The sequence below is a fragment of the Neopsephotus bourkii genome, unplaced genomic scaffold (genome assembly GCF_033783945.1).
Source record: "Neopsephotus bourkii isolate Nb327-2 ecotype Australia unplaced genomic scaffold, CSIRO-AGI_Nbou_v1 NB_730, whole genome shotgun sequence".
In the NCBI taxonomy this organism is placed as follows: Eukaryota; Metazoa; Chordata; class Aves; order Psittaciformes; family Psittacidae; genus Neopsephotus; species Neopsephotus bourkii.
In genome coordinates this window covers 2090692-2106267 of record NW_026901228.1, presented here as the reverse complement: position 1 = coordinate 2106267, position 15576 = coordinate 2090692, and the positions used below count along the sequence as shown (strand labels likewise).

The 15576-nt window shown below is 38.0% G+C and overlaps 1 protein-coding gene across 1 annotated transcript in view; it reads left to right on the top strand.

Annotated features, from left to right (window-relative positions):
- The window catches only part of LRP1B (LDL receptor related protein 1B), a 739603-nt gene that overhangs the window by 601739 nt on the left and 122288 nt on the right, over positions 1 to 15576 (top strand). Inside the window, exons 45-50 of the mRNA XM_061354354.1 lie at positions 806 to 934; positions 3436 to 3555; positions 4549 to 4662; positions 4856 to 5005; positions 12144 to 12266; positions 14043 to 14162. Coding sequence (XP_061210338.1) covers positions 806 to 934; positions 3436 to 3555; positions 4549 to 4662; positions 4856 to 5005; positions 12144 to 12266; positions 14043 to 14162 — 756 coding nt within the window. The remainder of the gene's footprint in view (positions 1 to 805; positions 935 to 3435; positions 3556 to 4548; positions 4663 to 4855; positions 5006 to 12143; positions 12267 to 14042; positions 14163 to 15576) is intronic.

Below are 15576 nucleotides of genomic sequence, written 5' to 3'. Positions count from 1 at the left end.
CATGTGTGGGCAGAGGGTAGCAGGGAACAGTAGTTACAAAGTTATTCATTCAGCATAAAGAGAAAGCTGCAGAGATACCTTAGAGGAAACATCCAGCACCTAAAGGGGCTTACAAGAAAGATGGAGAGGGATTTTTTACAAGGGCAGGTAGGGATAGGACAAGGGGTAATGGCTTTAAACTGAAAGAGAGTAGATTTAGATTAGATGGAAGGAATTCTTCACTGTGAGGATGGTGAGACACTGGCACAGGTTGCCCAGAGAAACTGTGGCTGCCCCATCCCTAGAAGTGTTCAAGGCTGGGTTGGACGGGGCTTTGAGCAGCTTGATCTAGTGGAAGCTGGCCTTGCTGATGACAGGGGGGTTGTAAATATATGATATAGAACGTCCCTTCAAATCCAAACCATTCTATGGTTCTATGAAAGTCATCATCTTATCAGAATCACTGCCTTCAAGCTGCTTTACTGCATGTTCCTTCATGGATATTTGGCTATGTATTTTTCTTTTACAGACTCTTTCTTACCTTGGTTCGGAATTCACTCCAACATAAAATTTCTGAAAGCAGTTTTCTGCTTACATGTCTATCCTCAATCCTATATAATATCAATAAATTTACAGAGAAGTATAGCAGTCTTGCAGACCAGCACTGTGTAGACACTTTTAAGTTCTGATGCCATGCTGGGGGTTTTTTTGTACTTAGGTTATCAAAAACGTTGTAGGAGATATTTTAAATGTAGCAAACATTTTTTCTTGTTTTCACTAAGTGTAAAAGCTACTAAAATTACATTTTAATGTGTTCTATTTTTAGCAAAAAATTCTACGTGCAACATTTATTCAGAGTTTGAATGTGGAAATAGTGAATGCATTGATTATCAGTTGACTTGTGATGGCATTGCTCATTGTAAGGACAAGTCTGATGAAAAACTTTTCTACTGTGGTAAGTATTTCCAGATGTTTCACCTTCATGTTCTTATTTTGTTACACATGCTGACATTAGTTACTCTGTGACTTTATCTACTTATTCATGCCAACTGCTCACCAAGATTCACGAGAATGCCAACTCGCACATTAAGAAAACAATTCATGTTATATGACTAGAATTACTTATATCTGAACATAGTTTTCTTGCAGACTTCATGTACTAGACGACTTACATTGAGTAAAAAGCATCTAAAATGTCCTCATATTTCTGTCTCTAAAACCAAAAATAAGGAAAACACAGCTAGCTGCTTTTTCAAGGATGAAAATGAGAGTATTTTCAATTTTAATATAGCATCTTCGCATAATTTTTCTGTATTTAAAGACATTTTCTCTGGGAATAGAAAGCACTAAAATAAAAGTATTATAAAATACAAAAAATACCTGTGTAATATTTCCAACCAATTTTCTGTTTAAGTCTATAATACCATTATTCTTCATACCAGTCAGTTTTCATCTTGCAACAAGTTTGACACAAGTTTGTCTTCTCATTATTTTCATGTATTTCCCAAGGACTCATGTCCTCATCAGGTTTGGGGTTTCTTTATTCCCTAGTAATCACTGAATCACTTCCAGGATTTTTTGTGTCCAACTGAGTTTGCCTGTCTCAGGGTCTAAAACACAACTCTTCAAATAATTTTCCTGATAATTTTTCTATCTCTTCTGTTTCCCATATGAACAATTTCATATAATTTCAAACCCACCCAATATGTTTATACCTGACACCTCTGTAGTTTTATGAAAATATCTGCTTTAATTCCTGAAGGTCACCTCTGACATTTTAATAGGAGGTTGGTAGTGGAAAAAGAAGCAGAATAGCTTTCTTCTTGATTTTGTTTATTTTGTTGGGTTTTTTTCCCTTAAAAAAAAAACACCACCAATTTGAGGATAGCAGCTGATACCTGTGTCCTGTGTCAGACTTCTTTGTAATAATAGCTTTGATGGTGCCATATAAAACTAACTAACATTCCGTCAGATCATCTACATGTAGGAAATGAAGGAGATTTGTTTGTTTGAATCTGAAAAAAAAAACCCAGACAAGGAAGTAAGAATCTGGATAACACAAAACATTGCTAGTTAACCGGGTAGGGGTGTGGCCCTTGAATTGCAAGTGACAGCTTCAAAACACTGAAAAGTAAATGACTTAGGTTTGTGAATTCCTTCTAAGGTTTTCTTACTAAGGATGTGTTGATGTATTTGTATTTATGTATGCATATTTCTTAGACATAAGAAGTGATTAAAAAAAAAATCCAAACACACACATCAAAAAACCCCACACAAAACCCAACACCAGCAAAATGTTCAGTCAATTATTTTGTTATATGGATTAAGCCTCTTTGTCTCTAATTTTAGTCATTTATTTCATTCACAGTCAATGGACAAAGGATTAAGGTTTCATACAGTTTCTTTTACTTTGTTAGTAGGGAGTATGTTGAAGGAATAGAGAGAAAGTCACCTAGGAACAAACAAGAAACTTGTAGCTGATGAGGAATCTCACAATACTCTTTTTTGTCTTTCTGGAGAAGCTATCTAATATGTCAGTAGTCAGAGGTTAACTGAGCTACTATTAACTTTTTATGCTTTATTCTACAATATGGAAAAAATAAGTGAGACCCAACATTTTTTTTTTTCGTGCATTTGCCACATAAGTTTATGAAGGACTTTAATTTGTAGAGTGACAGTGTCCATTTTCATAGAATCATACAATGGTTTGGATTGGAAGGAACCTTAAAGATCATCTAGTTCCAAACCCCCAAAAGTAGAAAGAGCTGTGGTTCTGTCATGCACTAGGTCATATACAGTACCTCTTTTTCTGAATCTGATAAATTATAGGATGGTGGACTCATTATTAACTAATTCAGTGAACATTATTTATTCATTATTGTGGCATCATTTCTACAGTGGTTAGGGGTTTAGTAAATCATTCCTAAATTTTCAGCTTATCTATATTTGTAACATTCAACATTCTTCAATAGTGTCCCTACTTGAGCAGATAGCTTGCAGTGTTCGTATTCTGAAATCCAGAAACTTTTTTCCTAATATTTTGTTATTTTACTCTCCATTTAGTCCTAATTAGGGCAAATTCACTATGTTTCATTGTATGTGATAGTATTGCTGGTGCTATATTCAAACATTGTCACATGCCTGAAAAAAGTGTGTCAAAACGGATATAAAGCACATGGACTTTTTATACCATGAGATGATGAAAACTGAGAATTAGGCTTCCCTTTTTATTTTTTTGTCTTTTTTTTGTGCTTTTATTTATTATTCTTTTTCTGTTTATCACTTCAAATTCTGCTGGACAGTAAGTGAACAATATCTGGTTTTTTTTTTTTCCTGTATCTTCAAATGCATTTTCATATAAAATGTTTTTATGGAATGTTTGTCTGGTTGTAATATTAAGGCTATTTTTATTAGAGGTCAAGTATCTAAATGAAATTATGTGCTTGTACTTAACAGAAAACAGAGGCTGTCGGAAGGGTTTCAAGCCATGTTCTAATCGTCGCTGTGTTTTAAGTAACAAAGTATGTGATGGTGTAAATGATTGTGGTGACAATTCTGATGAATTCGACTGTAAAGGTAAATGACAGTTACTTCCAAAGTGATTTCAGAATATTTTTCTGTAAATACTTAGTATGTAAATGGAAGTAGCTAGAAAATGCATAGAACTTTATTGATATTACAGGGATTTGTTTTGTTATAATTCAGAAACAAGGAGGTGCACATTAATATGTTTGGAAAAGCATATGTTGGGATTGATAGAGTGGGTTTGGCTGTGGAAATACCATTGCTGCTTGTTTTATGAAGTAATAAATGAGAAGAAAATCTTTACTGCAGACAGAAGGGTTGAAAGATGGGTGATTTCTTCTCTGTCTGCTGCACTGTTTCTTTAAAATAACCAGTGTTCTATTTCTTTGCTTCTCAGATATGTGACAACATCTGTGTCCTTTGGAAAACTTACTAGAATTGTTCTTTTTATATCAGAATTGGTTTTGCTTTTTATGTCTTAAAACATGAGCATATCTGTTCTTCAGCCAATGAATAAAAATAAGCTGGCAAACACAAACCCTTAGTTACAGTTCAAAAGGATTGGAGGGGAAAGTGTTCCACAATATATAGATAAAACCTATGTAGCTGTAGTAACTAGCATTTTTTTAAAGCACCTCATGGGTTTTAATCATTTAGCTGAATATGAGTAGAGGGAAAAGCATACAGGCAAAAGCTGTAACCTGATGTTACGTGAAAGAGATCTAATTCATAGATGTTCCTGAAAGTGCTTCTTCCTTCCTAACAATAGGACTATCTCAAATTGAGTTGAAATATCAAGAGACATTTGGGTGAAAAAAAAAAAAAAAAAAACCAAAACAAAAAGAAGAAAAATAAAAAAATCAGTAACTTATGCTTTCAAGTTTATTAGCCCTTATACTGCTGCTGAGTTTTTAGCTATGGCAGGTACAGTGTGTTCTGAATTCCTCATGCAAAGGTAGAAGGTTTAAAAATAGTACAGATACTGTGCATCTGAGGAATCTGTTTAGTACAGAAATTTACATCTTTTCTAACCATATGTTGCAGATTCAACGTGTGCTTCAACAGAATTCCGTTGTGCAGATGGGGTTTGCATTGGAAAGTCAGCACAGTGCAACCAGATCATTGACTGTGCAGATGCTTCAGATGAAAAGAATTGTAGTAAGTTTGTTTTTGAGCTCCTTCAGAGCATCTGGTCCATGATTATTCCTTGTTATAGAGCAGCTAATTCAGTCATTACTAGTGGGTACCAGCAGCATCATGTTTTGCACAAACTGAAGTTAAACCTGAAAACCAAACTATGATGCTCTCAATCTGTATTACATGTGATAAAGTAATTTACTTCTCTTTCCAGATAATACAAGCTGTGCTTACTTCTATAAACTTGGAATCAAATCTTCAGGATTTATTAGCTGTAATTCAACATCACTTTGTATACTGCCAGAATGGATATGTGATGGATCTAATGACTGTGGAGATTATACAGATGAGCTAAAATGTCCAGGTAATTGTGGAAAAAAAAAAAAAAAAGAAAAGAAAAAATACATTTGTTTTGTTTTGTTGTTTTTTTTTTTAAACTATATTGCTGTATTTCTGGTTCTTTTTTATAATTCCAGTGCAAAATGTTTACTAAGTCAATACCGTTTTACTTAATACAGAGATCGGTATAATGCTGAATGCAGGTTTTATTTCACCAATCTTTATTTTGCATTTCATTCGATTATGCAAATTAGTAAAAATTACTACTGCATTTCTCTGAGGCAGGCTATGTCTAGCTTTCTATTTCATCCAGGTTAGCTCTGTCATTAACCATTTTTATTTAAATAAAACATTAGTCATTACAATATCAAGCTCATCAAGCATCAGCACAATCACTCAGGAACTTCTATTAGCTACTGTTTTAGTAGCTTTCTTGCTTACTTTTTTACTTCCTCTTTTAATTTGTTGAGGTACTTGAGATAGGCTGCCAGGGTAAAATCCAGGGTTATTGCTTTTGTACTTGTTCTGGTCTTCAGCCAGTGCAAAGCAATTGTGGTACACTTGAATCCCCGTCCCAGCCCTGAGGTGATTTATGTTGTATTTCGTATTAAGCAGTGAAGGATGGCATAGGATTGCTCCTTTATTATCCAGAACCTCTCATTTGAGAATGTTAAGTGCAATATGTAAACATACCTAGAAGTAAATAAACAAGAAATTGTATTTGGAGTGAGAATAATTTAATGAACACAAGTTTCTTGATAGATGTTTGTAGGATTAGGCCTATCCTACTAAATGCTCATCAAACTGATGACAGTGCACTAAGGAAACTCTGGGGACCTCAAGCCTGTACCTCCTCTACTTTACCTTGAACTTTTAAAGAAAAATTTATAAAATAAATCAGTATTATTTTTTGTTCATAATATTCCTGTTACTATCATTTTCCAGAACCTCATTTGTTAATTTCTAGTCTACACATCTCCTGGATTATCTCTGTTCTTACGCTGAGGAGGACCTTGTACTCCTCTGGTAATCATATCCATAATCTTTACTTGCAGTGGCAAATAAGCCAAGTTATTTTAGAATTCCTGCTTTCAATATAGGGCTATCAGTCTGCATCATCTTAGTCATTGCCCTTCATGTTAGGAATAGGCTGGAGAGTATGGAACTCTGTCTGAGAAAAGGTGAGCAGTTAACAGAGAGCTTGTGGGTCAGGGTTAAAGGGAAAACAGCGATGGGAGACATTACTGTGGGGATATGTTATAGACCACCTGATCAAGAGGAATCTGCAGATGAAGCACTCTATAGGCAGATAGGCTCACAGGCCCTCGTTCTCAAGGGTGACTTCAACCACTCTGACATCTGTTGGAATGACGGTACAGTGCGGCACAAGCAATTCAGGAGGTTCCTCGATTGTGTGGAAGACAATTTCATTCTGCAAGTAATAGAGGAACCGACAAGGAGAGGTGCCATGCTTGACCTTGTGCTCACCAACAGGGAAGGGCTCATTGGAAATGTGGCACTGCAGGGCAGCCTTGGTTGCAGCAACCATGCGATGGTTGAATTTGAGATCCTTAGGACAGTGAGAAGAGCGTGCAGCAAGCTCACTGCCCTAGACTTCAAAAGAGCAGGCTTTGGCCTCTTCAGGAACCTGCTTAGTAAGGTTTCAACCTCCATTCCTGGGAAAGTGATGGAACACCTTATTCTTGGTGCCATCTTAAGGCATATCAAGGATAAGAGAGTTATGAGGGACAGTCAACATGGCTTCACCAAGGGGAAGTCATGCTTGACCAATCTCATGCCTTTTATGAGGAAATAACACGGTGGATGGATGATGGCAGAGCGGTGGATATGGTCTACCTTGACTTCAGCAAAGCATTTGACACAGTCTCCCACAGCATCCTTGCAGCTAAATTGAGGAAGTGTGGTCTGGACGATCGGGTAGTGAGGTGGACTGTGAACTGGCTGAAGGAGAGAAGCCAGAGAGTTGTAGTCTATGGGGCGGAGTCTAGTTGGAGGCCTGTATCTAGTGGAGTGCCTCAAGGGTCGGTACTGGGACCAGTATTATTTAATATATTCATCAATGATTTAGATGAGGGAATTGAGTGTACTATCAGCAAGTTTGCTGATGACACTAAGCTGGGAGGAGTGGCCGACACGCCAGAAGGCTGTGCTGCCATCCAGAGAGACCTGGACAGGCTGGAGAGTTGGGAGGGGAATAACTTGATGAAATATAACAAGGGAAAGTGTAGAGTCCTGCATCTGGGCAGGAACAACCCTAGGTTCCAGTACAGGTTGGGGAACGACCTGTTAGAGAGCAGTGTAGGGGAGAGGGACCTGGGGGTCCTGGTGGACGACAGGGTGACCATGAGCCGACATTGTGCCCTTGTGGCCAAGAAGGCCAATGGCATCCTGGGGTGTATTAGAAGGGGGGTGGTTAGTAGGTCGAGAGAGGTCCTCCTTCCCCTCTACTCTGCCCTGGTGAGACCGCATCTGGAATATTGTGTCCAGTTCTGGGCCCCTCAGTTTAAGAAGGACAGGGACCTGCTGGAGAGAGTCCAGCGCAGGGCAACTAAGATGATTAAGGGAGTGGAGCATCTCCCTTATGAGGAGAGGCTGAGGGAGCTGGGTCTCTATAGTTTGGAAAAGAGGAGATTGAGGGGTGACCTTATTATTGTATATAAATATATAAAGGGGGAGTGTCACGAGGATGGAGCCAGGCTCTTCTCAGTGGCAAACAATGATAGGACAAGGGGAAATGGGTACAAACTGGAACACAAGAGGTTCCACTTAAACTTGAGAAGAAACTTCTTCTCAGTGAGGGTGACGGAACACTGGAACAGGCTGCCCAGGGAGGTTGTGGAGTCTCCTTCTCTGGAGACATTCAAGACCCGCCTGGACACGTTCCTGTGTAACCTTATCTAGGTGTTCCTGCTCCGGCAGGGGGATTGGACTAGATGATCTTTTGAGGTCCCTTCCAATCTCTAACATACTGTGATACTGTGATAAAGCCCTAGAGGGCAGAGGGGCCCAAGACTCTTGGTTGATATTCAAGGATCACCTGCTACAAGCTCTGGAGTGTTGCATCCCAACTAGAAGAAAGTGCAGCAGGAGGGTCAGGAGACCTCCTTGGATGGATAAGGAGCTGCTGAGGAAAAATCAAATGAAAAAAGAGTTTTATAGAAAGTGGAAGCAAGGGCAGGCGGCCTGGGAAGAGTACAGGGATGTTGTCTGGGAAGCTAGGGACCAGGTTAGGAAAGCTAAGGCCCAGGTAGAATTAAACTTGGCTAGGGATATTAAGGATAACAGGAAGGGATTCTACAGGTACATAGCAAATAAAAAAACAGACTAGGGAGAATGTAGGCCCCCTCAGGAAGCTCTCAGGTGAACTAGCTACACAGGATTTGGAGAAGGCTGAGGTTCTGAATGACTTCTTTGCCTCAGTCTTCTCTAGCAAAGGCTCTGACCGCACCACCCAAGTCTTGGAAGGGAGACGCAGGGACTGTGAGAATGAAGACCTTGGGCCCACTGTAGGAGAGGAATTAGACTGAGACCACCTTAAAAATCTGAATGTGCACAAGTCCATGGGTCCTGATGAAATCCATCCGCGGGTCCTGAAGGAGCTGGTAAATGAAGTTGCTAAGCAACTGGCCATCATATTTGAAAAATCATGACAGTCAGGTGAAGTTCCCGATGACTGGAAAAAGGGAAATATAACCCCCATTTTCAAGAAGGGGAAAATGGAAGACCTTGGGAATTACAGACCAGTCAGTCTCACCTCTGTGCCTGGCAAAATCTTGGAGCAGATTCTCCTGGAAGGCATGCTAAGGCACATGAAAAACAACAAGGTGCTTGGTGACAGCCAGCATGGCTTCACCAAGGGGAAATCCTGCCTGCCCAATTTGGTGGCCTTCTATGATGGGGCTACAGAACTGATGGACAGGGGTAGAGCAGTTGATGTCATCTACCTGGATTTGTGTAAAGCGTTCGACACTGTCCCACATGACATTCTTGTCTCTAAATTGGAGAGACATCAATTTGATGAATGGACCACTTGGTGGATAAAGAACTGGCTGGATGGCCGCACACAGAGTTGTGGTCAATGGCTCAATTTCTGGCTGGAGACCAGTAACAAGTGGTGTCCCTCAGGGATCAGTGTTGGGACCGGTCTTGTTTAACATCTTCGTTGCTGACATGGACAGTGGGATTGAGTGCGCCCTCAGCAAGTTTGCCAATGACACCAAGCTGTGTGGTTCGGTTGACACGCTGGAGGGAAGGAATGCCATCCAGAGGGACCTTGACACGCTTGTGAGGTGGGCTGATGCCAACCTCATGAAGTTTAACCATGCCAAGTACAAGGTCCTACACCAGGGTCGGAGGAATCCCAGACACAGCTACAGGTTGGGCAGAGAAGAGATTCAGAGCAGCCCTGCGGAGAAGGACTTGGGGGTGCTGGTCGATGAGAAACTGAACATGAGGCAGCTTCAGTGTGCGCTCACAGCCCAGAAAGCCAATCGTATCCTGGGCTGCATCAAAAGGAGTGTGACCAGCAGGTCGAAGGAGGTGATCCTGCCCCTTTTTTCTGCTCTTGTGAGGCCTCACCTGAAGTATTGTGTGCAGTTCTGATGTCCTCAACATAAAAAGGACATGGATCTGTTGGAACAAGTCCAAAGGATGGCCACAAGAATGATCAGGGGGCTGGAGCACCTCCCATATGAAGATAGGCTGAGAAAGTTGGGGCTGTTAAGCCTGGAGAAGAGAAGGCTGCGTGGAGACCTCATAGCAGCCTTCCAGTATCTGAAGGGGGCATATAGGGATGCTGGGGATGGACTCTTCATTAGGGACTGTAGTGGTAGGACAAGGTGTAATGGGTTAAAACTTAAACAGGGGAAGTTTAGATTGGATATAAGGAGGAAATTCTTTCCTGTTAGGGTGGTGAGGCACTGGAATAGGTTGCCCAGGGAGGTTGTGAATGCTCCATCCCTGGCAGTGTTCAAGGCCAGGTTGGACGAGGCCTTGGGTAATACGGTTTAGAGCGAGGTGTCCCTGCCCATGGCAGGGGGGTTGGAACTTGACGATCTTAAGGTCCTTTCTAGCCCTAACTATTCTATGATTCTGTGATTCTATTCTATGTCTATGTGCGTCTCTCTTGAATATCCAGACGAGTACCCAGTATAGCAGCTGAAGTCTTATTTTTGCTTTCTGTCTGTGCAAATACATTTTAATTTTTCATGGTTTTTTTTCGTAATTATCATAGAACAGTTAGGTTGGAAAGGACCTTAAGATCATCTAGTTCATACCCCCTCCCACCATGTGCAGGGACACCTCAAACTAAATTGACTCATGCTAGTTTCTAAGTGTCCTCCTGTGACCAGTACCTCTCTTTTTTTCTAAGGATTAGTGTTTGTAAAAATAAATATTTACTAATTAATAAAAGTTTGTAAAATTTCCCTTTTTATGTTCTTAAATATCTTCCAATTTTTGCCAAGTAACTAGTATCATCTGATTCCAACCCCAACCATTCTATGATTATTCCCACTTAATATCCTGGTTTTACTGTGTAATAAGTCACCAGGACCTCCTATTACTATTCTCATATATTTTGTGACAACTTTATTGGTGAAAATATTACCAGGATCCAGAAGGAACCTAGGACTTCAGCTCTAATGTCAGTGAACCTGATATTGAGAACTTCCATCTGTCCTGTAGGGCAGATGCATATTGAATTGTGATTCCCATTCTAATCTCCATATTCTCCAGATTGTCTATTAATTATTTTGAATTAGCTGTGTATAATGTTTCATTGAGCTCAGAATAGCTTAGATTTAGTGTATTTCCTTTGTGTATAGACCAAAAAAACCCCAAACCTATAGGGTTTCTTGAAGGCAGTGTGCTATAGCTTTAGTAAGCTATTGTTGCGTAAGTAAATTAATGTTGCATTTTATTCCATCATTCATTCTTTTGTATTACTTTATTCTGTTTTTCAAATGTGTGCCAAAATGTTCCATCGTTTTCATGTGTGACTAATTGCCTGGATCATTCCTCCCTTTACTTTGAAGCAATACTGTTCCCATTCAACCTAAATGTTATTTCCTTTGCCATTTCATTCAAAACTGACCAACTTTGGCACATTAAGTTTTGTAGTTGTGTTTCTATTATGTATATAATTCCCATTAACAGTCTTTGTTCAGTGTCATTGTTCTTACAGAAAATTAAAGCAAAATACTTATTTAATGGTGGCTATACTTAGACGACCTTGAATATCTACCCAATCTTCGTAGACATTTCACTTCTTTCTTTATTTCTTTTTTTTCTATTCATAGATCTCTAAAAGCCATAAATATGATAACTTCCTTTCTTTGGTGGGGGGGGGGGGGGGAAACAGTGTCAATAGCCCTGTGCATTAATGGAATAATAGAAACCTTGACAGAGCGCTTCAGTGATCTCCAATGCTACTTTATGGAGTATATTGTCTGGATATTCCCAGGCAAATGCTTTGCTGAAGGTTTTGAAAATAACCTGTGTCACTCATTAGATTAATATTTGTGCTTCTGTTATGAAACTAATATACGGTATATTTATTTTCCTCACATCTGTTTTCTAAGCATTCATAGAAGTACAATCTTTAATGACCTTCATGCTTTACAAAGTAAAAAGGCAAGGAAGAACTTCTTTTAAATTTGCAATGAAGCCTAAATCTCTGTCTCCAACATCAGTGGTATGCCTTCAGTTAGTCAATATGTACATACAGTGAATGTGACAAAAATACTACCACTATCCTGTAGATGGTGGCAGATAGACCAGAAGGACAATTTCTTTAGCTGGTGTAACCAGCAAACAGTGGTGTTCTACCTGAGCTCAAAACCTGTAAACTGAACTACTTTTCTCTATAGGTCCTTTTAATTTAGTTTGAAGCTGTGCTCTGATTCTTATCTAAATAAATGAACTCTTACAGCTCCCTAAACTACTTAGCTATCACTATTTTCTAATTTGTATGAATACAAATAATATAAATAGTTTGGGTTTTGGTTGGTTTTTTTTTTTTTTTTCATTTTTAGACACAAACACTGTTGTCCATTAGCATTCAGCAATTTAGCAGAAATGTATTAGGCTCCTAATCATACTAGTAGAGACCATTTTACATTACATTCTTTATTTTATCACAGTTCAAAACAAACCCACATGTGAAGAAAATTATTTTGGTTGTCCTAGTGGAAGATGTATTCTGACCACCTGGCTTTGTGATGGGCAGAAAGACTGTGAGGATGGAGTAGATGAATTGCACTGTGGTGAGCATTTCATTTTATTTGTATTTCTGTAATTAATAACGCACTTTGAAAACAGAAAGAAGTGTGTGTTTATATCTCAGAGATTGAATATAGAGCTATATAAAACAGGCTTTAATACTTTATTTTCAGATTCAACTCTCTAATGCTTCATGCTGCCAATATCTTAAACCCAATCTCATGCCAGAATAAAAGCTCTATCTTTTTTTTTTTTCCTCCTAAGGATTTGTTTGTGTGCAGACTTTTCTATTGTTTTAATATTTAACAATTTCACTAATTCTTTATAACTCCTCATTAGGACAGTTATGTAGATTAATCAGTTTGTATCAGTATCTTTACCTCAACAGGAAGTAACCAGAATACACCTTTATGACATAAAAATAGATATTTCTTTGCATCAGGGGCCTTACAGGTATAGTTAAAATAACAAAAGTGATGTGAATAAAATACAGCATAAACTCTGTGAACTATATTAAAGGTCAAGGGAATTTCAAGATTCTTGAACTCCACCCAGCTGAGGAGCAGTGCAGGTTGGTTGTGCAGTTTTGCTCATAGGGGTTCTAGTCTTTTAAATTTGTATGGATTAACTTAATGGATTATTACTATAATTAAATTTTATAAGAACAGCAAAAAGCAGTATCAAGTCTTCCTATTCCTTATTTAAATAAAAGCTGAAAATAAAATTCTAAACTTGTCTATTCCTTTTTTTTTTCTTTTTTCATGCTTCACTGCTTAGCATGACTGAAAGTTATGCGGTACTCTCTTCATGACCCAGTTTTCTACTAACATGCTTACATGTTTAGTTTGCAGTTTGCATTGTGTATATATATCTTAACTTCAAAATCAGCAACTGTGCACTATGAAAATCAGAAGGTTTTCTGTTGACAACATTCATCAATTGTAACTTGGCATGTTTCCAAGTTCTATTACACATACCTATTTCTATGCAACGTATTAGCCAGTTTTTGTGGGAGAAAGGGAAGGGGGTTTAGTCAATTACTTTTTGCCTACTTATTGCTCTTACTCATTTTGACGTAGTTGTTACAATACTCATAAATTCAGAATGCATTAACTAAAATTCTTTTTATTTTTAATATTTAAATTTGTTATAATCAGTTAAAAATAAATAAATTTTATTTTCAAAGAAAATCCTGGAGAAGTGGGCAATTTGAAGTTTTCAGAAAAGGTCATAATAATAGCATTTATTTAGAACAGTTGTGCAGACTGCTTTTGAAAGTGTAACTCAGTGTTTATGTTTCCAGGTTTAATAACGTATGTATACTTATGTGCAATATTGTAAAACCCATTAGCCAGTTTTTCTGGGAGGGATGCAAACACACAGTAATTTTTCTTGTGAGAGAAAATAACATCTTTTAAAGGTGGAGTTAAATGCTGAGGAAGTCTGTGTTTGAAAATTTGGACCTACTACCAAAATAAAGCAGCCACAGTAAGCCACTATAGTTACGGTATCCATGTTAAATACACAAACTCGACTTGTGCTTTTAAAATATCCCCATCCCATTAGCAAAATGTTTATAAATAGGTGAATGTGTTTTGAATGTTTTGATATTTTCCTACTTATTTTTATAAATGTGAATGCAAACTTTCAGACAAACTGGTAAATCCTAAATAGGATTATACTGTGTTTGAGTGTTTTCATACATTAAAATTGGGAGGACAGATAGGAACAGTGTGGAGATTCCTAAACTATGCTAGAAAATACAGGGAATGCGGTATTTTTATGAAGCTAACAAATGTAGTGGCTGATGTTATTCCCAGATTCGTCTTGTTCGTGGAATCAGTTTGCTTGCTCTGCAAACAAATGCATCTCCAAGCAATGGACTTGTGATGGTGAGGATGACTGTGGAGATGGTTTAGATGAAAGTGATGCAATCTGTGGTAAGTAGAAGAATTTTGGTTCTGTATTGTCAGATCATACATTCTGAAAGAGACCAAGTGATCCGAAAAGGTTGTGGAAAGTACAACATCTCTGAAGAGCACATACTTTAAAGATAACTTTTTATGGGGGCTGTATGATTTGTGTGTAGTCTGTTAGTGAAGGTAGGAATGGCACATCAGTATGGGCAAAAGAACCAAACTTTTGTTCAGTTCCCATCCTTAAGGTAAAACCCCTGTATCACTATTCAAGTTTTGCATTTTAGTGGTATGTGCTTGAAGACTCTAAAGTGACTTCTCCAGTTCTTTCTCTTATTCCCTTTATATTTTTGTACTTACAGCCATAAGCATATTATAGCATGATATTAGTCTCAAATGCCCCAAACCTTCAAATTGCATAAGGAATTTCAGATTTTACTTTCATTCTGGGGCTCAGCTGACTGGAAAAGTGTTGATGAATTCTTTTCAAAAGAAAATCACATTGTGTCAAGTCATACTGTCAGTTTCATGATAGTTTCAATATTGTTTCCATCCTTATTTATATTGTATTTTAGGATTTTCTTTGTAAAATGACAAATTTTCACTTTTAAATGCTTTTTCTTTTCAAAGCCCCTCTTACTTAAAGTCCATCCCACAGAGTATTTTATTCCATATTTCATATGTGATACCACAATAAAAATATTGTTGATAACTTTACTAGAAGTAGATAGAGAAGAAATCTCTTTAGCTGATGTTCAGAACTGTGGTTTGTTAAAGTAGTTTCTTAATCAAACACAGATGTAGAAATGCCAGCAAATGAAAAGGATGAAGGTAGAAATTACGCTGTTCTACTATTGCAAAGTATGAATTAATTACTAAGTTAACTTCAAGTTGACGTCCATCTACAATACATTTATACATTTTTTTGCATGATATTGAAGTCGTCCTTATGCCTGGAGTACTGGGGGCATATCTGTTTGAAAAGGAAGATTTTTCTCTGCCTCTCTCCCCTAAGAAAATTAGAAGGTGTGAATTGAGAAGACAGTTGTCATTGGTGACTGTTGTTCAGGTTGTTCTATAACAACCTGAAGCCGTAAGAAACATTAAGGCCCAAAGCTTAATAGGAAACTTAGAGCAGGAAATAGAAAAAGGGAGAGGAAAATCAAGACCACCAAATTGCAAAGTGCCGATACAGCATAATAATTTATTTTTTCTAAGGTTGTTCAGAATTACCGCTTTTGATATCTTGTCTTGCAATACATTGAAGATCTCTTATAAGAAGAAAGCCCACCGATGGAAATGTAGGCGATCTCTCAAAGAGGTAAAACTCCACACCAGTTATGAGGAGGGGAGAGTTAAGGCTGTATCTCTCCCTAGGAGCAGGGGCAGATCTGAATTTCAAGAAGAAAAAAGAGATCAAGATGACTTCAGATTTTTC